The following is a 21,343-nucleotide window of genomic DNA, read 5'->3' as shown; positions in this document are numbered from 1 at the left end:
TGCTTTTCCCTGTTTTTTGCTTTTGTTTTGGTGTTTTCTTTTTTTTTTTTTACCACAAGCTAGTGGACATTTTTGAGGTTTGTTGTCATTTTGAGGCGGAGGAGGACAGAGGGCTGTTCTGTGCACTGGACGGTCCTGCCCACCGCCTGTAGGAAGTGGGAGGAACCGGTTCAATTGAAGTTAGTATATATTTGGATCTGCTGTTGATATGACCAGCTCTGATGAAGGGAGCTTGACTCCCGAAACGCGTTAGCGGTCCTATCTACAAGGACATGTTCCATTCCATGTGTGGTGGATTCTTGTAATGCGATTTTAACACTCTTCTTGTCTGTGAGTATGCATTTGGCATTTTATTAAAATATTTTTTAAACGGTGACCACGGGTAATGCACTCGGTGTTTGCGCCTCCTATTTCTTTTCTTTCATGCACCCATGTTGGAGTTCCCTGCCTGAGGAGAGCAGCACGCCGGTCTGTTTGTTTACATCAAAGATGTTTTCCCAAATCTCTTGAGAACTCTCTGTCAACATTAGACACATGCTCACCCAAGATGGCACCAGGAACCTAGGACAGAGGGCACATTGGTTCTGTGCCAGGCCTCTATTAGTGGCAGTAGAAAATGGCAGTCATGTACTGCCAGCCAGACAAGGACGTGGTTGAGCAATCATTAGATTAACGCACCATTATGCACTGCCAACACTCTGTTGCTCTGGCAACAGAGTGGAAGCTTTGGTCTTTGGTTGCAAAGACAGCCACCAGCCCATGCCACTTGCCTACATACAGTTTAATTTATAGTTTCACAACAGGGAAACATGTTGCAAAAGTCTGTAGTCAAATTGGTGTGCACTTCTGATTAGGCTGGGTTCACACTTGTGCGATGCGGGAAGGCTGCGAATTCGCAGCCTGTTCCCGCATTGCATCCGCACATCTGGCAGTTCACACTGCCATATGCGATACGCAGGGGGTGTCAATTAAATGTTAACGACACCCCCAGTTTGATCGCATATCGCAGTGCGATCTGACAGTTCGCACAGGATCGGATCGCACAAGTGTGAACCACTGTGCGATCCGATCCTGATGCGGCTGAAAAAAAGGGTCCTGTGCGTCTTTGGTGCGGATACAGTGCGAATTCAGCCATACAAAGTTTATGGCTGAATTCACATCCGCACATGAGATCGCATGTAATGAAGGAGCAGTGCGCTCCGAATTACATGCGATCTCCGCAGCCGCACATATGTGAACCGGCACTTAGACTGGGACTTGTGGTTCCATGGCAGCTTTAAAGCAACAAGTAAAAACAAACTGTATCACAAGGAGCCCTAAGCAGCATAAGATTGAACTCGTAAATCTTGAAAATATAATTAAACCATGGTATGTGTATGTGTCAGGGTACAATTTCACTGCAAGAACAGAATGGAAATTTCTGTACGTAGATGTGCTTTTGCCTGTAAAATGGCCATCACTTAGTCCTGTTGATTGAAGTTGGTTCTGGAAATGATGAGTCAATGGGCAATTTACAGTTTCTGAAGACAGCCCCTGGCCAACTAATCAAGGGATTACCTGGAATAGAACTTCTTAGACAGTTGCTAATGTTCACCTTGTTTGTTATATTGTGGCCATGTATGGAGCGAGACAATGGCATAACTAGAACCTTCGGGACCCTGTTGCAAGAAACCATCAAACAGGAGGATCGACAGGGGCAGCTGCATATGGAGAAACTGATCTCTCCATTTTCCTCCTGCAGCCACTGAATGTCTGCTTCTCCTCCTCTCCCTCCTGTAGGCATTCCGGGGCTGCAGGGGAGAGATTGGCTCCGCTACATGCAGCTTCCCCCATTGCTCCTCCTATCCAGGTGTACAGGGTGGCCCTACAGGTCCCATGCAGCATCAGCTTTGCGACCCCTGTAGGTACGCTCCTGGAGTGAGATGCATGACTCTCTGTTCACAATCTAATGATAAGATGTAGACTTTAGCAAAGTTACCTATACACAGTTTGAATGTCATCTGGTTCCTGCTAATTCAGCTGTGGGTAGCTCTATCAAGGTAACACAAATTTGAGTTCTGAGACTGCATCCAATCAGGTGTAGTCATCCTTTTGGGTATTCAGGCAGCCACGGGTACTGTGGCTGTCTGAATACAATAGTCAGAAGTGTAAAATCCTCCATTTACAATCTTTATCGTCTATGGTTAGCCTTAATGCTTTTGGTAAGATGGTCTGACTTATATTGAATGATGGATTTGAGAATCTGGTAAATTCATGAAACATTTCATGTCTTTGATGCTTCTTTACCTTAAGTGCGCAGGAAGGAATCTTACTGGTTAGTATAGCTTATTGCACATTGAGTGCCATCCATATAGTTTGCACTTCATTGTTATTTAGGTCCATTTATAACTGATTATCACAGGAACAACTAATTAGAACAAAGTGTGTAGCGCAATAAAGGAAATAAAAGTCTGTAAACAATCTCATAAATATAGAAGTCCAAAAAAATTGTGTTCATAAATGTTGGATCTGGAAATGAAGGTGCAACAATAGATCACTCGTGAAACCTCCACCATCAGAAAGATTGGACACTCACGAGATGATGTTGCTACCATCACAGAAGCACAAGAGCCTTAAACGTAATGAGCCTGGATTAACTCTGGATGCCAATAGAAAGAATGAACCTCAGACGAACCACCACACCAGTATCAAACTAGAAGTAAATAGCTCAAAAGAGCCCAGAAACGGAATCATTGTATAGTAAATTTACTAAGGCATAGCATAAACAAAGAGTTAAAACAGCAAACTTTCCGTTGCACCCGGAATCACCAGCAGCACGGACGTCAAATGCCAAAAGACAGCACTGGCGCGTTTCGTCCTAATTGACGTGGTCATAGGGTAAGGAAGAATGAATTGCACAACAATCAAAACTAAGAAGTAGATCTCACTGTGTGAGCTGTTGTTAATGCAGATAGCACTGCAAATGCTATTATTTAAAATCGACCCTGTCTGTCAACTAAAAAAAATATAAATTACATATGGAAAAGCTATTATAAGCATCTCTCTGGCAGCTGTGCCTCTTACCCCTCCTCTGTTCATGCACTGAATATCCATTGGGCTCTTTAGCATTTGACACTTCTGGGAGTGTGGGCTGTCAGTGTTCCCCAATACATTCTTTGGTTCCATATTCTGATACCTTATTCTATCACAGGACACTGCATTGGCGTTGGCACTGGAAGAAAAGTGTTGAATGCTAAACAGTCTGATGGAAGCTGCAACATTTGTAAAGATACAAGACACAGACTACTTGAGGCAACAAGAGTTTACTAAATCCTGGAAATGCCACTGACAAAGGGAGCTCATCCCAGAAATGTGTTGGCTGTAGGGATGCACGCTGTGAGGTGGCAATTCCAAATATCAGTTACACCAACCTACTTATGCATGGACTTTCTGTGGATTTACTATACCAAGTGATGCTATTGGATCTTGTTCCGAGCGGAACACATATGGTTCTTAAAGTTTTTTTGTTGTTGTTCTTTTTTTTTTCAATTTTAGGGCTCAATCTTGCCAGCTGGGGTGCTTTATGCTCCGTATAAGCTCCCCTGCTGGTATGCATTGCGTTACAATGCATTGCACTGTGTTACGATGCACTGTGTTACGATGCACTGTGTTACAATGCATTGCACTGTGTTACAATGCATTGTGTTACAATGCATTCCACCTTTTACCTTTTTTTTAACTTTATTGCAATGTCACAGAATAGCACTGTGTTACAGTGCAGAGAAATACGATTAGATCAGTTGTACTGCGTAAAAATGCAGATACTGTATGCTGTATTATTATGCAATGCACACCACTATGCATGTATGATGTAATCAGGGCACACAGAAAATAATTGCTTTCTATGTGCCTTTGCACTTGGATTCATCTATGCAGATCGATGATTCGATGCAGCTCAATGGATATGGCGTTAGCAAGCCCTTAACAGAATATTCCTATTTACTTCACAAGGTCAATGTGCTTTTGTGCTTTCTATGTTTTACATTTTTTTTTTTTTAAGTCACTTTAAACTCAGTATGTACCTTTGCTTGACTGTAGTAAATCATGATTCAGCCAGCCAGTGCAAAAAGTGTCCATATTATAAATTATTGAGTAAAATTGCTTGTGTTTAGAAGAGAATTCCACACATGATAGGGCATAAAAGTACTAAATGATTACAAAGTTTATCCTCAAAATGTACATGATAATGTGACATTTTTGCTACGTGTTGTTCAATTTTATCTCAACCATATTTTCATATGTAAAAAACGAGTTGTGTACATGGCTATCAGGCTGACTTAGGAGATTTAATGGAGAAGCCTCTTCTGTGCAAGACTTTAAATGCCTGAAGCTGATAGCAGATTGTAAACCTGATACCTTGATGCTAAAGGCAAGTTAAAAGAGAGGGGGGGCTCTATAACAAGCCGCTAAAAGAAAAAAAAGGAATTTGCCTCTCCCAGTTTCTAGCCAACATATAACAAACAGCCCAAGGGCTGCATAATTTCTGTAAGGACGGACTAAATCTGTCAGACTAGGTGACAAACAGGTGTTGACCAGGCTGAAAAAAAAAAAAAACTCCAGTAGGAAGTTCACTTTGAAAGTGAAACACCCACTGCAGTCTATATATATATATATATACAGGCTGAAGATCAGACTCGGCATCCACACTTTTTCCTTCTACCATATTCTCTGGGTCAGGGCAAAGCCACCAATACATCCACCATGGCAGGTCGTTTTAGCTCAGCCTCATATCAAGTTTCCAGCTCTGGCGGTGGCTATGGAGGTGGTTATGGTAGTGGCAGCAGCTATGGAAGTAGCTTTGGTGGAGGCAGTGGCTATGGAGGTGGCTTTGGCGGAGGCCTTGGTGGAGGCTTTGGTGGTGGATCCGGTGGTGGATCCGGCGGTGGCTTTTCCTTCAGCTCTTCCTCTGGCTTTGGAGGAGCAGGAGCAGGAGCAGGATCCAGCAGCTTTGGCGTGGCTGGAGGCGAGAAGCAAACAATGCAAAACCTCAATGACCGCCTGGCTTCCTACCTAGAAAAAGTCAGGGCTCTGGAAGCAGCCAACGCCGAGCTAGAGCTCAAGATCCGCGGGTGGTACGAGAAGCAAGTTGGCGCTGGTGTTGGCGGTGCAACCAATGACTACAGCAAATACTATGATATCATCAACGACTTAAGAAGCAAGGTATATTACATTCTGCTTTTAAATATAATTAAAAATGCATTAACGCCCTTGATAAAACTAATAGCTAATACATATTATTAACAAGCAAATCCAGCTTTTTAATCAACTTGAAAAAGTAATATTTTACATAGTAACTTTGTAAATGCTAAATGCCTTGAAAGTGCCCTGTACATTTGATAAAACATTGCTTGGTGCTAGGGTGAGCTTGATGAAAGTTAGAATACTGGGCTGATGACAGCAGTAGATAACTGTAGACAGCTGCGACTCTTTTAAAATGTCATTTGTCACAGTGGAACCCTATGCCTGGCAAACATTACACACAGAAAACCTATACTTACCAATAAAAGTTTATATTAGCATACCAGGACAGAATAGGTAATGACTGTTATTTCCGGCATGCAATATTTTATTGACAGGCGAAGATATATATATATATATATATATATATATATATATATATATATATATATATATATATATATGTGTATATGTATATATATATATATATATATATATATATATATATATATATATATATATATATATATATGTATATGTATATATATATACATAGTGTGTTAATTTTTTTTTTTAATGTACTTAAAACTTTTTTCGCAATCAGGTAAGAAATATCTATGCTATGAGTTAAAAATTGAGTATCTCTCTCATGCCCTTATCGTATTCTTCATCCATACATAAACATTCATTTCTCAGGGTCATGTTATGGATATTTGCGTAACACACAATGCGTCCTTTCATCACCTTTATGTCAGTATACATAATAGACCAAATAAACTGTCTTTCTTTTTTACCAGATCCTGGCTGCCACTATTGACAACTCTCGCATTGTCCTGCAAATTGACAACGCAAGGCTGGCTGCTGATGACTTCAGACTTAAGTAAGTCAGATTTATGTTATAATTGCATTTTAATATGGACTTGTATATATTAGCTAGAATGAAAAAAAAAAAGTATGTTGAGTTCATCCTTTAATCTTTAAATCCCTTTAGTCTCAAGGGAGATAAAATACACCTGTTGTTCTGTACAGCCTTCAAATTACGACAAAGTAAATCTTCTTTGATCCTTTAGAAATCAGCAACTCCCTACTATGTAATTAAAACCAATGTCCATTTTTGTCCATGTCCTTTCTGCTCATACCTAAACACCAGCTAGTATCATTTGTTTTGGAAACACAATACACTTTTTCATTTATTTTACTATAGCAAAGGCTATTTGTTGCACCCACAAAAGATGTCCTCTGACTGGGCTGTAGTTAACGTCAATTTTAGGCCAGTGGTAAAAGTAGTGCGCATTTATATGGGCTCCACCCAATTGTTATGTGATCTAAAATAAACTTACATGTGATAGATATTATATGAACTTCAAAGAGTCTTGTGACTCTTTTCATTGCTCATGTATCTGTTTGAATGTGTGTTCCTTCTGGAAAAATCCTTTCTTTTAAAAAAAAAAAAATTGGGTCTATCGTTTTTAACTCATTGACTGTGTCAGAAGTTTAAATAATGCCTTTGTGTGTTTTTAAAAGGTCCCCAACTGGTTAAAAAAAGAACAGCTCTCTCTGCAATACTCACTCCCTGTCCAGCACTGACCCTTGTAGTAATTCCCTAGATGTCCTCAGTCTGTTGCACTAATTAACGCCCAGCATCATTCAACCTGAGAGACTAAGGACATCCTATAGTGGAAGGAGTCATTGACCCACCCCTTCATGGGTTATCACCACTGAGCTCTGTACTCACAGTACATTGAAAGCCTCTATTGTTGAGGCCAGCCAAGTATTGCTAGGCCCCATGCACATAGGTCATTTATTTTTCCTCCCCTGGATGCTTATACTCCAGGGGAGAAGGAGTGTTTAGGCGTGTCAAGTGTTTGGGCGTTCATTCATTCCATTGGAAGGAAAATTGATTTATTCTGGCCATTAGAATGAATGAATTCCCAAGCACTTGATGCACCTAGACTAGAGTGGGTTTACATGCATGTAGGCGTCTCAACCGTTTTTTGATGCTGGGACCCAGTTTTGTAATGCTGGGACCTTCGCGTTAATATTTGGTTCTTTGCAGTGCCTGATTACATAATGTCCAACAGAATCTCTCTAAATCCTGCTTTGTGTAATATAATTTAGTTTATGGCTCTTTATAAATAATACTTTTTTTCCCTAAGGTTTGAGAATGAACTGGCTCTCCGCCAGAGCGTTGAAGCTGACATTAATGGCCTCCGCAAAGTCCTGGATGAGCTCACACTGTCCAGAGGAGATCTTGAACTCCAGATTGAGAGTCTGTCTGAAGAGCTGGCCTACCTCAAGAAGAACCATGAGGAGGTAGGCTAAATGGGGATATACAAGATGTAATGGTGGAAAATGGGGTCAATAAACCACACAAAAAAAAAAATTTTAGTGGCAGGCTCTTGTCGCGTGGGCCACAATTATAGTGCTGAATGAACCTAATACTCACATTTGTTTAGCATGCCATAGTAGTGAGCTGTACCAAGCTCTAGTGCTGGTCCAACTTCCTAAGAAAGCCTCACCCATCATGTAGATTATACTGTTACCAGCTGTTTGTCTACCAGTCTGTACCAGTCTTGTCTACAAGTCTGTGCCAGTCTGCTTGGTACCAGTCTACCAGTTTGCCATGTAAAAAGCATAGCCCTGTTGACCAAAAACCTTTGTGATGAACTGATATAAACATAAATGTTTATGGTATGATTATTCTAGGGCAGGACTGGCAAACTCAATCTTATCGCCGGCTGATATGGTGGCTGTTTGTATCTGTAAGACTAGAAGTCCAGAGCACCCCCCCAACCCCCCCTACTTACATTAGTTGTCAAGAACCCCCCACCCTCCCTTACATCACAGTGCATGCCCCCTACCTTGTGTTGCTGCAGGGAAGACGCTGGGGGTAGAGCTGAGAAGCAGAAAGTGCAGGGTCTGGAGAAGGACCAGAAGAGGATGGGAGTCAGCTGCCAGAGTTGGCTGGATGCTAAGATTAGGGGAAGTGGAGACAAGGGGGTGCTGTGGCTGCAGGAAGAGGAGCAGGATCTGTAGGAGAAGATCTGTCATCCTCTCTGCTGCTGATTGCTGAGACAAGGTGGGGGCAAAGACAAGGGGGGTGCTGCAGCTGTAGGAGAGTGCGAGGGCCACATGATATGGCCTAGCGGCCCATATTTGGCCCATGGGTCTTGTGTTTGACATATGTGTTCTAGGGAATCTAAATAATGATTATTCAGTGATAAGATATTCCCATTGCCACCTAATGTCCGTGGGTAGTATTATATTCAAACAAGCCATAGATAATATGATTTTGCATAGTCATTTCAACAGGATTTATGCAATAGATCGGTCAGTCTAAAAAATTATTTATATCTAACACTTAGGCCCTGATATTACATGGTTGTTGATAAAGTTGGTTAAATTGACTAATCAATCAGTTCTGTCTAGTCTATGGCTTTATGTTCCTCCTGTGACGCATTGAGTGTCAATGAAATTCCATGATCTACCCTACAATGGAAAAAAAACTGAATTTGATTAGAAGCTAATGACAATAGCTTTCTTTTTATTTTCTGCAATCTTTAGAAACAAGCATAGGCAATGTTTTTCTTTGGGCATTTGTTTTTAGAATCCTCCAGTTTTATGAATCATAGGAATGGATTTGATGTCATTTTTTCATACAAAATCTCTTTTTTACTAATGTATAGGAGCTACAAGTTGCAAGAAGCAGTTCCGCTGGCCAGGTGAACGTAGAGATGGATGCCGCTCCAGGTATAGACCTCACTAAGATTCTGAATGACATGAGGGCCGACTATGAAGTTTTGGCTGAAAAGAACCGCAGAGAAGCTGAGGCATTGTTTTTACAGAAGGTAAGGAAAAGGATTGCAAAAACATTGAATTGCTCATATGCATACAGATCCATCCATTGTTGGATACAGATGTCTTTGCCAAAAGTAATCACTTATGGCTCGTTTCCACTGAGCTTTCTGGTACTGTTCGGTTCGGTACGGTGCGCTATTTATGCCGTTTCCATTATGAATGGTACCCTAATTCCGAACCGTACCGTACCACTTTTTGGGACCCTTTCGTTGGGGTACCAAGCACATTAGTACCGTACCAACAGGGTGGAGCTACACCCTGCAGAACTTTGATTGGTTGACAGAGAATCGTCTATCACAGCTTTCCTGCTACACCAGGCCTATCATGAAAGGGTACTATTGGCAGTGGAAACGCAATGTGTACCGTTCCGAACCGTACCGTACTGAACCGAACCGTACCGTACCACTCAGTAGAAACGAGGCATTAGAGTCAGCACTGGCATACCAAGGTCTAATGCAACATCCAAACTATTTTTGTGTCAATACAAAAAACATAACAAGAAAAGACCATACATATTATTCAAGGAGTGTGGTTATTATACTACCAAACTCTCCGTCCTGATTAATAACCCGGCCACATATTGTTTGGTAAAGGGAATGTGTTGCTCTATACCAGTCTTTCTCAGTCAGGGTTCTGTATAACCCTATAACTCCTCCAGAGGTTGCCAGAGGTTCCTTGAAAAGTTCTACTGTCAAGGAACCCATAGCAACCTTTGGAGGAACTCCAGAGCTTGAATATTATGCAAACCCCATTAAAGAGTAGCCCCAGAGGATATTGATTAGTAAGTAAACCTGAATGTTTGTTCTTTTATTTTAAACTCTCTACATCCTACTGATCACTCTACTGTACCATGAGCTGTAGGTCTAATCATATTAGTGAGGGTTCCCTGAGACCTGAAAATTATTTCAGGGATTAATTCATGGTAAAAGGTCTGAGAAAGACTGCCCTATACAGTAGATTAAGTCTACAATTGCTATACCCATTTTCTTAATGTAGGGTTCTCTGTAGTCTGCCAGTATGTTTAGAATTTTGATTTGAATAACCAAAACTGAAGATCAGAAGTAACCAAAACCCTATATTTTACCATTTTAGAGCAATGAATTGAAGAAGGAAATTTCAGCTGGTGTGGAACAGGTGCAGTCAACCAAGAGTGAAGTCTCTGACCTCAGACGTACCCTCCAAGGCTTAGAGATTGAGCTGCAGTCTCAGCTGGCAATGGTAAGTCAAGAAATAAAATATTGAAAAAACTTTTGTGTGATTTATGTTAAAAAATGGGTGTGTTAAAAGGGCTGGAGACCACCTGTGTGTTTGAAAAACGCAGGTGAAACTCCGGTGAAACGCCGATAACGGCATTTTAATGCATTCATATGGGACCAGAACAGCTCTTCATGAGCCCAAATAGAAGCTCCTGTACTTTTTTGAGCTACAGGCATTTTGCTTCAGGGGACAAAATGCTCAGATGTGAACAGGGGACATTGAAATGAATGGGATTTAGATTTTTCGGCGTTCTGGATTTTCACAGATGAGCGTTTTATGGGCTAAAAAACGCTCAGGTGTGAACAGGGCCTTAAACCAAATATATTGCAGCTTGCCAAACCATAGTCATGGTGGCTGCATTCATGTTTTAAGTTTTTTCCCTTTATTCTCACCTGGTGATCTTCCAAATACAAAATACAAAAGTACAGCGCCAATATAAACTCAAATGCTGGAAAATTTCATTATGAGGAAAAGTCCAACAGATGCAAATGATGAAAATCCACAGTTGAAGATAAAAGTCCAGCCACCAAGGAGTGGAATCAATATAGCTGAAAAAACATCAATACCGCGTGCACCGGAATGACAAAAATGTCTGCTTACCGGAACCTCATGACCCCCTGTTAGGGTGGGTCAAATGAGCGTGTAATTATTCACAATAAATTGCTATGATTTAAGTTTTACATTTGAGTCCCTAAATTTTTGTCCTGACCATCTAACCACTCTTAGTTCTGACCCTTGAACAGAACACCTTCTTCTTATGCCTGTTTTGGTTAGGTCAGACATGTATTATTTAAATACAGGGACCTGCCATAGCAATCTATACCCATATGCTCCTCATCTTTACCTTATGCGCAAATGAGCGTGTAGTAGGGATGTCCAAAGAGGGGTTCCTCAGGGTTGAGGGAACCAATCCAATGAGATCACTCCAAAACATGCAGGTTTCCGGTGCCCAGACAGATCAGTGCAGTAGATGACAGCATAGATATACCATAAACCTCAAAATGAAGAGGGAGACTCCAATGGCATAGTAAACTTAAATCTTTAATCAATAGGAAAATAATAAAATGGCAACTTACAATCCAAACAAGTTAATGCGCATGGAAATGGAAGCCTGGAGCAGCGTGTCGACATGCGGGCGTGCCTAAACTTTTGTATGTTGTATTCTTGATTAGTTTTTTTTGTACTGGCTGCCTTTTGCTACATTTATATGTCCTGGGTGTGACCTAGCGCGGTCACTTTTTATCTATTTATTGATCATCCAAATAACACACTTCCTGTCCTGGGGTGACAACACTTACTCGCCATACCGTCTATATAGAGAAGCAGCATAGTCACCCTAGGTTGATTTGGACTACAAATACCTCCCCTCTTCTTTTCTCTATTACATAGAAGGTGTTGCTTTGTGGTTCACGGAGGGTAGATGAGAAAGCTGATAACATTGCTTAAGATGTCAGTTCAATCCACAAGAAGTTACAATACCCAAGATTTCTATTGGGATCAACAGGTATTTTTCTGTAATTGTAGAAATAGTACTAATCCTTAAAAAAAAAAAAAAAAATTAATGCTGCCGATCCATCCTGCTGAACATGGCAAATTTGGATCCATCTAAGGCCAGCCTAAGTTCTGATTTGTATTTACCCAAACCAAAGTTGCTAAAGGAGTTCAGGCAAATTGAAATAACATAAAAAATCAATATGTAAATTTTATACAAGCCAGCAAGTGCCGTATAGTCAAAGTATAATTCCAGCCAAAACTTTTCTGTTTTTAACAATCTTTATTTTGGTTTTATTGCTGTCTGTGGTCTCATTGAGAAGATGTCCCCCTACGTCCTGTCCAAGTGACACCCTTGTAACCAAGACGGGAGGCAAGAGTAAAATCTTCAACACCGATACAGACAGCAATGAAAACAGGGGTTTTAAAATGTTTCACATTATTACCAAAAAATAAAATGACTTTAGATATATTCAACTTTTAATAACTGTACTAATTTAGGTAGTGTAGACATATTGCAGAGACACTACCTAAATGCACGGTGTAATGTCTAACTAGTACACTCAAAATGGTCAATTCTGATCCAAATAATGAAACAAAATCCAGAACACCTTAAGGAAAATGACACGCAGTAGACACTGGAGAAACAAACAAACTCCATGCAAGTTGTGCTGTACTGTCCAACTGATGCAAACATTATTCAGACGGGTCATATCGCCTTTGGCTTGCAGAAAACTGTAATTTTGTCATTTTCTAGAAAGCAACTGAAGCATGCATTCATTTCTTTAAAATAAAAGGGTATTAACAAATATGAGATGTTGACTAAAAAATGAAAAATGCCTTAAAAGATTTTTTTTTTTTTTTTTTGTGAAATTTTAGAAAAAATCCCTGGAAGACACCCTTGCAGAAACAGAAGGTCGTTATGGAGGACAGCTCCAGCAGCTTCAACTTGTCATCAGCGGATTAGAAGAACAGATCATACAGATCAGACAAGATACAGAACGCCAGAGCTTGGAGTACAGAGAGCTCCTTAACATCAAGGCCAGACTAGAGATGGAAATTGAAACATACCGCCGCCTACTGGAGGGAGAACTAGGGTGAGTGCTGGAAATAAAAATTTACTATTTTTGAATTTTGATTGACGCAGACGAAACAGTATGGAAGTTCAGCGGAAATGTATTGGTATATAGTGTATACAGAACTTTTAAACTTGCATTCCAGCACTGTCCTTTGCAGTAATTCTTTTTTGCTACTAGATGTCCTCTGTATTCTGGGTTGCATGATGCACAGAGGTGTTCAACCCGGAGGACTGAAGACATCCTGTGAGTGCACATTATGTAGGCAATACATCCAGGTTTGACCTTATTGTCTATCAATTGAAACAGGATACAATCAGTGCAGGCTGACACGATGAAGCTAAATAAAACTTCTATTGCTAACTGAACACTAGAGGATAAATCGCATAGCCTCATAAAACCTGTAAATATACATGAAGTGCAGCACAATAGAAACACATCACACAATGAAAAAAAAAAACGAATTGCATTGACATATGATAAAAAGTCACAATCTGTATGTCCAAATAATAAAATGCATAAAATAGCAGCCGAGCCCAGAGAGCAGCACAAAGATCCACGTGAGTAAAAGGGGATCTAAATTGACACTTCAGGTGACAGTAGCCTCCACTTGCTTGCTCACCTCACAATATAGACGCCTAAATTAACAGTAGGTCAATCAAACTTGTTCCACCTTGGGGTAAATAAAGAGGTCAGCAGGGAGATTTGAAGCTCAACAGGTCCCAATAATTTTTAGATAAACAAAAACACATTTAGTGCTCTCTGCTAGCTCCCAAGTGAATGGCTTGGTTAACCACTTAAGCCTCGGAGGATTTGGCTGCTCAAAGACCAGGCCCTATTTTGCAATTCGGCACTGCGTGATTTTAACGGACAATTGCGCGGTTGTGCGATGCTGTACCTAAAAGAAATTGATGTCCTTTTTTTCCCACAAACAGAGCTTTCTTTTGGTGGTACTTGATCACCTGTGCAATTTTTATTTTTTGCGCTATAAACAAAAAAAGCGCGACAATTTTGAAAAAATAACAATATTTTTTACATTTTTTTTATATGAAATTCCCAAAAATAAAATGTAAAAATCAAAATTTTTTAACATTTTAGGCCAAATTGTTTTCTGCTACATATTTTTGGTGAAAAAAATTGCAATAAGCGTATTTTGATTGGTTTGCGCAAAAGTTATTGCGTTTACTAACTACGGGAAAGATTTATGTGATTTTTATTGTTTTTTTTTAACTAGTAATGGCGGCGATCTACGATTTTTTTTGCGGGACTGCAACATTGCGGCGAACAGATCGAACCCTTGACTGACATTTTTTACACTTTTGGGGGTACCAGTGACATTACTACAGTAATCAGTGCTATAAATTTGCACTGTTACTGTCAAAATGACAGGGGCAGGGAAGGGGTTAACTTTATTGGTGATCAATGGGTTAAATGTATCCCTAGGGGCGTTTTTCTAACTGTAGGGGGGCGTGACTAGTGATGTAACCACAGAGACATATGATCCTACATAGCAGGATTGTATAGTCTCTGCACTTACATCAGGGAGAATGACAGACGGCTGTGTTTACATCAGCCGCCTGCCTTTCTCCCTCTCCTGAACAGGATCGCGAGTGGCCGGCGGACAACGGAGCCACCGATCACACACGCGGGGATGCCCGTGAACAAGCGGGGGCGGGAGCACGCCTCCGGCGGCACGCGCTCGCCCCCTACAGGCTCCTGGGCAAGTGGTTAAGAAATAAAATACACTCACAAACGATCCTCTTTAAAAGCAGCCTGTAATCACATACAGGCTGCTGGTCTCATTTTGGCAGAGTAGGATAGCAGCGGGTGAAGTCATCCGTAATAACGCCTCCCCCCATACGTGTTACGTCCATTGGGACTTCATTAGATAGGTGGAGTTACCCTGTCACCCGATATCTAAAATAGGAAGCAGGCTGCCATAGATATCCTAGATGCCGGAAGCAGCGCAATAAAATCCCAGACACCTGCTGCTATGGAGATCCCAGAAGCCAGGAACGGCGCGATCTGTGTGCAACATATTTGAAGCTTTATTGTTACTTGAAAAAAAGGAATCATTAACTTTTTTTTTCACAGTCAATTCTCCCAGAGCTCTTCTTCAGTCTCATCAAGCTCAGCAGGCAAAGGCGCCTCCTCATCAGTATCCACCTCACAGGTTTCCTCATCATCCACAACAAAATCACAGACATCTTCTGTAGATTCCAAAAAAGGTAACCTAACAATGTAAAAACAGGCTGATGCCTGCTGAAGCTAACAATGTAGAGGAGCTCCTAGGCATAAGATGATATCAGCCTGGTCTTGTCAAAACTGGCAAAAGCAGCTGATGATTTGGTTGCCCATGAGCTACCATTAAGTTCATCAGACTGCATTGATTCTTTTCTTAATCCAATAGCCTATAAATAATCCAAGACAAAAACTCTAAATTTCAGGTTTCTGGTGGATAAGTTAGTGTTTCGTGAAAATTTGGAGATTATTTTCTAGCTAAAAGCTTGAATCACATGGGCAGTAAAAACAGGAAGTCATTGGGCATTTGCTTTGCTAGCTGTAATCCTTTCTACAAAGCAGAACTTTTCCAGGATAAATAAATTCAACTCTTCAACATGCAGTTATGCTGAGAATCTGAGTAGCAGAGCATTGGTTTGCAAGGAAACTTCATCACCTACGACAATCCTCTGATTGCTGCTGGGGGGCTATCAGAACATAAAAGTGGTTGAAACAGCCAGTTGCTAAATGTCCTTTTCTAGTAGCTGAAGGTCACTTGTCAGGAGGATGGTCTTCAAGCAGAAGTAAACCCTCCTATCCGTTACAGATAAAGAAGCTGCCACCTTAGCCTCTGTTTGATCTGAAGTTGCCATGCTGATGCACATGTGATCAACTATGACACCAGACATTTGATGGAGCTTGACAGTTTAGTTGAGAGCAGCGAACATAAGCTCACTGGTGACTGTAACAGGTATCATTCAAAGGCATACCTTGAATGCAACTGTTTTAAAGAGTTAAACTGATGGGCTTAGTTCCATTTTCAGAAATCTTTAGGAGCAACCTAAATGGCATCAAGGTGTATATAAAATTGTAACAGCACAACCTAACATCCAATTATACTTTATTAGGAGGTTGTTGTTGCCTAGCCAAAATCTTTTGGATGGCATCTACAAAACTTTAGTGAATTCTTGCCAGCTCCCTGAAAACAACCTTACCAAATGTATATTAAATGTCCATTGAACAGTATACAAGGTTTCCCAGCGGCCAGCGGGGTCCCATGGGATAGTACAAAGGGCCTTGCTTTAATTGCTTTACATTGGAAGGTTGCTATTTGCTGTTGCATTTGGATTTTCCCTTAGCAACAGGCCTTCATTGGTTTAAAAAAAGGCGGGCCCGTGCTTTTGGACCCTATTTTAACCAGCTGCTGGGTGATGTTTTCTGCCCCAGCTCCCTGGACCAAACCATGGCCCCCACCCGCCCCCCAACTTTCTAATTATTAATCGTCATGGTGTTTTTTCAGTTGGGATTTAGTAGTCCAGTATATCTGGATGGACAATGTGACTGCATTGATTATTGATATTTTGGTTTCGGCCAGGATGGCTAAATATTTTCTTTGATATGTAATTTATGAATCAATTAAGGTTACCCTTTGAATAACACAATGGCCAATAAAATATCCAATAAAGTTTTTAGAAATAGATAATTTGGTGTGTTCTGTTATCTTTTCTAAGTTATATTTTATATGGCTCCTTTGTGTTTTCCCATTGGTATTCAGTATGTGTTTAGAATATGTGTGACATCATTTGCAGACAGAACATTTATATTAATACAATTAACTTTATTTTATCTTTTTATCTTTATTTCAGACCCAACCAAAACCAGAAAGGTGAAGACCATCGTTGAAGAAGTGGTAGATGGGAAGGTTGTGTCCTCAAGGGTAGAGGAGGTTGAAGAAAAGGTGAACTAAAAAGAAAAGCAACATTGAAGGAAGACCACTCTGTGGACATGAAGAGGTGGTTCTTGCTTGTGGCGGGGCACTTTAACAATTCTTTTGCTACAAACAAATAAGACATGAAGTTGTTTCTCTTTTTGACTCAATAAAGCTTTTCTTGCATCTCACTCAACTTGTATTGTCAATAATATATCACCAAAAATGTATCAGTTATAGGTGCAATCTTGTCTAAGTCATCAAGTGGCTTACTGTACCTTCTAAGGCCATCATGTCCCCAAAATAATTCCTGGCTTGGCTCCTTTTCACCTCTGTAGAAAGTACCTCCCTTGCTGGTCATTCCACAAATTTCTTCTACTCACCTTGGAGTTTCGCTGTTCCCGCTGTCATGGTTGTTTCCATTCCTTCTGTTGCTAATTTCAGTATGATAAAAATAATCTACACACATGAATTGGATAGTGTTATTGGCATACATGCTACATTTCATTTCCATTTCATCATTACTATTAGTATTCAGGCTTTTTTCTTTTGGTGTCATGAGTTGGACTTACAAAGGTGGTGAGCTCAGATGCGAGGTTTCTTCCCATAGACTGGATTGGTACAATCTTAATTAAAGGCAGTCTTTCTCAACATTTTTACCATAGAGGAAACCTTTAAAATAACCAGCAGTTCTCAGGGAACTTCTGCCCAAAATGATGTCTACAGCTAATGGTACATCTTAGACATAGTTGTAAACAGAAATAAAAAGAATGTGGTACGCATGGTGCATTTTACACCCAGAGAGGGTAATTTTTAATACTCTCCCAAAAAAAAGTAATTGCCAGGAAATGACTGCAGACAATGAAAATTGCGGTGTTCCTATACATTGGTGGTCAGTAAAAAGAACGGCACCTTATATTCTTGGTTAATGTACTACTCTCCTAAATTGGTGTTCAGTAGAGAAGGGTTCCCCCTTAGCCTAATGGTCAGTGAATGATGCCCTCTTACCCGGGTGGTCAGTGGGAATAATGCCCTATTACAATGGTAGTCAGTGAGGAGAATGCCCTATTCATTGGTGGTCAGTGGGAAGAATGTCCATTACAAGAGTGGTAAGTATATTGCCCCCTTTCACTGTTCATTATTTCCACACCATTGGCTCTTCCAAGTGACCTTTGTGTAGAACTATGCAATCCACCACTGCTCACTGCACATAGAAACCCAACAACCTTTGAAGAAACCCTAGTTTAGAATGGCGGATTTAGGGAATATCCATTGGTTATATACTACTAGACCAGCACATTGATGGTGTTAGAGATCATTATTCCAGAGAAGTGACAGGACGGGAATAGTGTTGTGATTGGGAAAACAGGGCAGGAACAGGAGCACAATTAAATGGGGACTTTATGCAACCAGAAAGAGGCTCAATTAAGGGACAGAGATACAAAGAGTACACTATTGCTTCACAGCTGTTTAGAAGAGATACTACATTTTTAGCTGGACAACACTTTAATAGGTGAGGATTCAGCATTACACCTATGTTGAGAGCTATATTAAAAACTTGGAAGCATTTATTTTGTATCAAGAATGACGAGGCTTGTTCCTGCTTCTTTTCCCTTAGTATTGTAAACTGTCTGATATCTAAGTATTGGGAACAAGGGGGACTCTTTCCTTGTCAATTTACTATATGTATTTGGGTGCGTACATATACGTAGTGTATTTCCTATTATTGGGTGATGTTTCAATTCTTTAGGTAATGACTGGAAGCACCATATAGCTCTCTTTAAATCTATCTCCGTTTGTGCCTGCTCGATTTGTATCCACTTTATCCATCCATTTATTTTCTGAATGGTGCCACCAATCTAAGACCCTACTCACATGAGCTGCTTGGTAGTATGCCCAGATATCCGGAAATGCCAACCCTCCCTTTTTTTTTGGTAAAGTTAGAGTTCGCGGTCTTTTATGGGTCCATATATATTTCACGAATAGGGAATGTGTTGCCTTGAAAAAAACACTCGGGATTTTAACCGGAAGTGCTCGGAGCAAATACAGAAATTTTGGCAGAACTGTCATCTTCAATAAACTACATTTGCCAAACCATGAATGCATCCCTCCATGCCATTGTTCTAAAAGCTTCCTAGTCATTGCCAATAGGGGCAGGAAATTGAGTTCGTAGACCTGTGTTAACTTTGCCGGTATGTAAGTCCCCAGGTATTTCACTGCTTCATCTTTCCATTTAAAGCCAAAACTACCTTTCAATAGGTTCACTTGGGCCGTGGGCATCCCCACGCCCATTGCCTCTGATTTTCCATAATTAATTTTCAGATAGGACATAGCATTACATTTTTTAAACTCCTGTATCAGGTTTGGCAGTGAGATACTGGGGTTAGTTAGAGAGAATAACAAATCATCTGCGTAAGCAGCTATTTTATATTTCTTCTCCTTTATATTTATACCTTCAATGTCTTGTTTAATCGGACCCTGCACAGGAAAGGTTCCACTGTCAAGGCAAACAAGAGGGGTGACAATGGGCACCCCTGTCTTGTGCCATTTTTTATTGGAAATGCCTCAGATAATAAACCATTGGCCTTCACCCTAGCTATCGGTTCCGTATATACTCTGGTTAGTTTTTCTAACATAGCTTCTCCCATTCCAATGTATCTGAGTACGGAAAACAGAAATGGCCACCCCACCCGATCAAATGCCTTCTCTGCATCCGTACTCAGCACTACACAGGGGGTCTTTTTTTCTTTTACTATTTGTATCAAATTAAGAATTCTTGTAGTATTATCTTTTGCCTCTCTTGATGTCATAAAACCTACCTGGTCTAAATAAACTAGACTTGGGAGAGATTCTGACAATTATTTGCTAGGATTTTAGTTAGTATTTTTAAATCCACATTTAATAAAGATATTGGTCTATAGCTGCTACATTAAGCTGGGTCCTTACCCTCCTTTAATATTAGTGAGATATGAGCTGTAAGTGTATCTCTAGTCAGTTTCCCATCTAGGTCTGTTGCATTATATAATTTTACCATATAAGGACCTAAAATACGGATCAGTGACTGGTAATATTGTGTCGTTAGACCATCCGGACCTGGTGCTTTCCCGGATTTCATTGACCTTACTGCTTGTTGTATCTCCTCTACAGTGATCTCAGTCTCTAGGTATTCTCGGTCTTCCTCTGATAATTTAGGTAACTGTGATTGAGCTAAGTATTTATCAATATCTTGTTGCCGGGGTGGTGTCTCTTTTAAATTATATAATGAAGTATAATATTTCTCAAATTCCCCTAATATTTGTGTAGGTAAAGTTTTCTTGACTCCTTCTGCTGAAACAATATGCGGTATATATGCGGTATATATGATCTCATTTATTTTCCACATTTATTGCCTGCCTCATAATTTAATTTGCGGCACCTTTGTATGGCGGCCTTCGCCCTATACTGCAACAGGTCCGTAATCTGTTTTCTAACCAACTTCAACTCAATCAATATTGTATCTACTGGGCTTTGCTTATGTTATGTTCTATCTCTAGAGCTCTAAGTCTTTCCAAAAGTTGTAAAAACTGTTCATTCCTTTCTCTTTTAATACGTGCTCCATGTTTAATGAAGACTCCTCTCACCACTGTCTTGTGGGTCTCCCATAGAATTCCTGTATTGCAACCGGGCTGGTCGTTTATTTCGAAGAAGACTTTCATCCCCTCCTCAACTTCCCTTAATATCTCTTCCCTTTGTAGCAAGCTCTCATTTAACCTCCAGAAACTCCTTCTCTGTGAAGAGTTTGCTACCAGACTATACGATAATGATATGGGTGCATGATCTGACCATGTAATACTGTCTATGCTCGTTTTTTTCACTGCCTGTAATTGAGCATGAGGTATAACAAAGAAATCAATTCTAGAATAAATCTTATGTGGTATTGAATAGAATGTGTATTCTTTTTCAGAAGGGTGTTGTAAACGCCATGCATCTATCAACTGGGCTTTATATAGGGTCTTTAAGATCCTTTTATTCATTCCAGATGTAAGTGTCGAGGTCCCCAATGAGGTATCCACTGCTGGTGTCAATGGTATATTAAAATCCCCACCCATAATTAATTGACCCTCTGAGAAGCGCATAAGTTCACCTACGGTCCTGGAAATAAACCTATCTTGCCGGTTATTAGGTGCGTAGACTGTTGCTAGTGTTACTTGTATTTCACCTATCAGTCCCTTGACAAATAGGAATCTTCCCTCTGGATCCTGTATATTATCTTGAAAAGTCCATGGGATAGAATTTGCTATGAGTATAGAAACCCCTTGTGACTTTGCTTGTGTATATGTGGAATGATATACATATGGAAAGTTTTTATTTTTAAGAAAGGGCATTTTGTCTGTCCTAAAATGCGTTTCTTGTATCAATGCAATACTAGTATGTAGGCGTTTCAAGTCAGATAGCAACATGTGTCTCTTTTCTGGCACGTTTAGTACTTTAACATTATAGGAGACGATTTTTAAATCTTCCATCGCTGTGCGTGGAT

The 21,343-nt window shown here is 40.3% G+C and overlaps 1 protein-coding gene across 2 annotated transcripts; it reads left to right on the top strand.

Moving 5' to 3' along the window:
• Positions 1–4,691: 4,691 nt before the first annotated feature.
• Positions 4,692–17,018, top strand: LOC309566817 (keratin, type I cytoskeletal 47 kDa-like). 2 transcript variants are annotated; one of them, XM_082272132.1, is made up of 8 exons: positions 4,692–5,199; positions 6,015–6,097; positions 7,374–7,530; positions 8,904–9,065; positions 10,168–10,293; positions 12,703–12,920; positions 14,994–15,127; positions 16,766–17,018. In XM_082272132.1, exons 1-8 carry the CDS (start codon positions 4,741–4,743, stop codon positions 16,864–16,866), a joined length of 1,440 nt encoding a protein of 479 aa, XP_082128258.1. In that variant the 5' UTR covers positions 4,692–4,740; the 3' UTR covers positions 16,867–17,018. The 2 variants fall into 2 exon arrangements, with proteins under 2 accessions (XP_082128258.1, XP_082128259.1); XM_082272133.1 differs by lacking the exon at positions 16,766–17,018 and having other exon boundaries at positions 12,703–12,924; positions 15,007–15,127.
• Positions 17,019–21,343: the final 4,325 nt, after the last annotated feature.

Source organism: Pelophylax lessonae, assembly GCF_965119305.1.
Source record: "Pelophylax lessonae genome assembly, chromosome: 11".
NCBI lineage: Eukaryota > Metazoa > Chordata > Amphibia > Anura > Ranidae > Pelophylax > Pelophylax lessonae.
Note: the sequence above shows the minus strand (reverse complement) of the source record. Positions and strands in the feature narration are given on the sequence as shown.

What these genes read in the sequence shown, in the direction of transcription:
- LOC309566817 (XM_082272132.1), top strand. Translation starts at nt 4,741, where the DNA reads ATGGCAGGTCGTTTTAGCTCAGCCTCATATCAAGTTTCCAGCTCTGGC. An exon ending in AGGCATTGTTTTTACAGAAG is followed by an intron (nt 9,066 to 10,167) that starts GTAAGGAAAAGG and finishes TTACCATTTTAG; the next exon opens with AGCAATGAATTGAAGAAGGA. An exon ending in CTACTGGAGGGAGAACTAGG is followed by an intron (nt 12,921 to 14,993) that starts GTGAGTGCTGGA and finishes TTTTTTTCACAG; the next exon opens with TCAATTCTCCCAGAGCTCTT.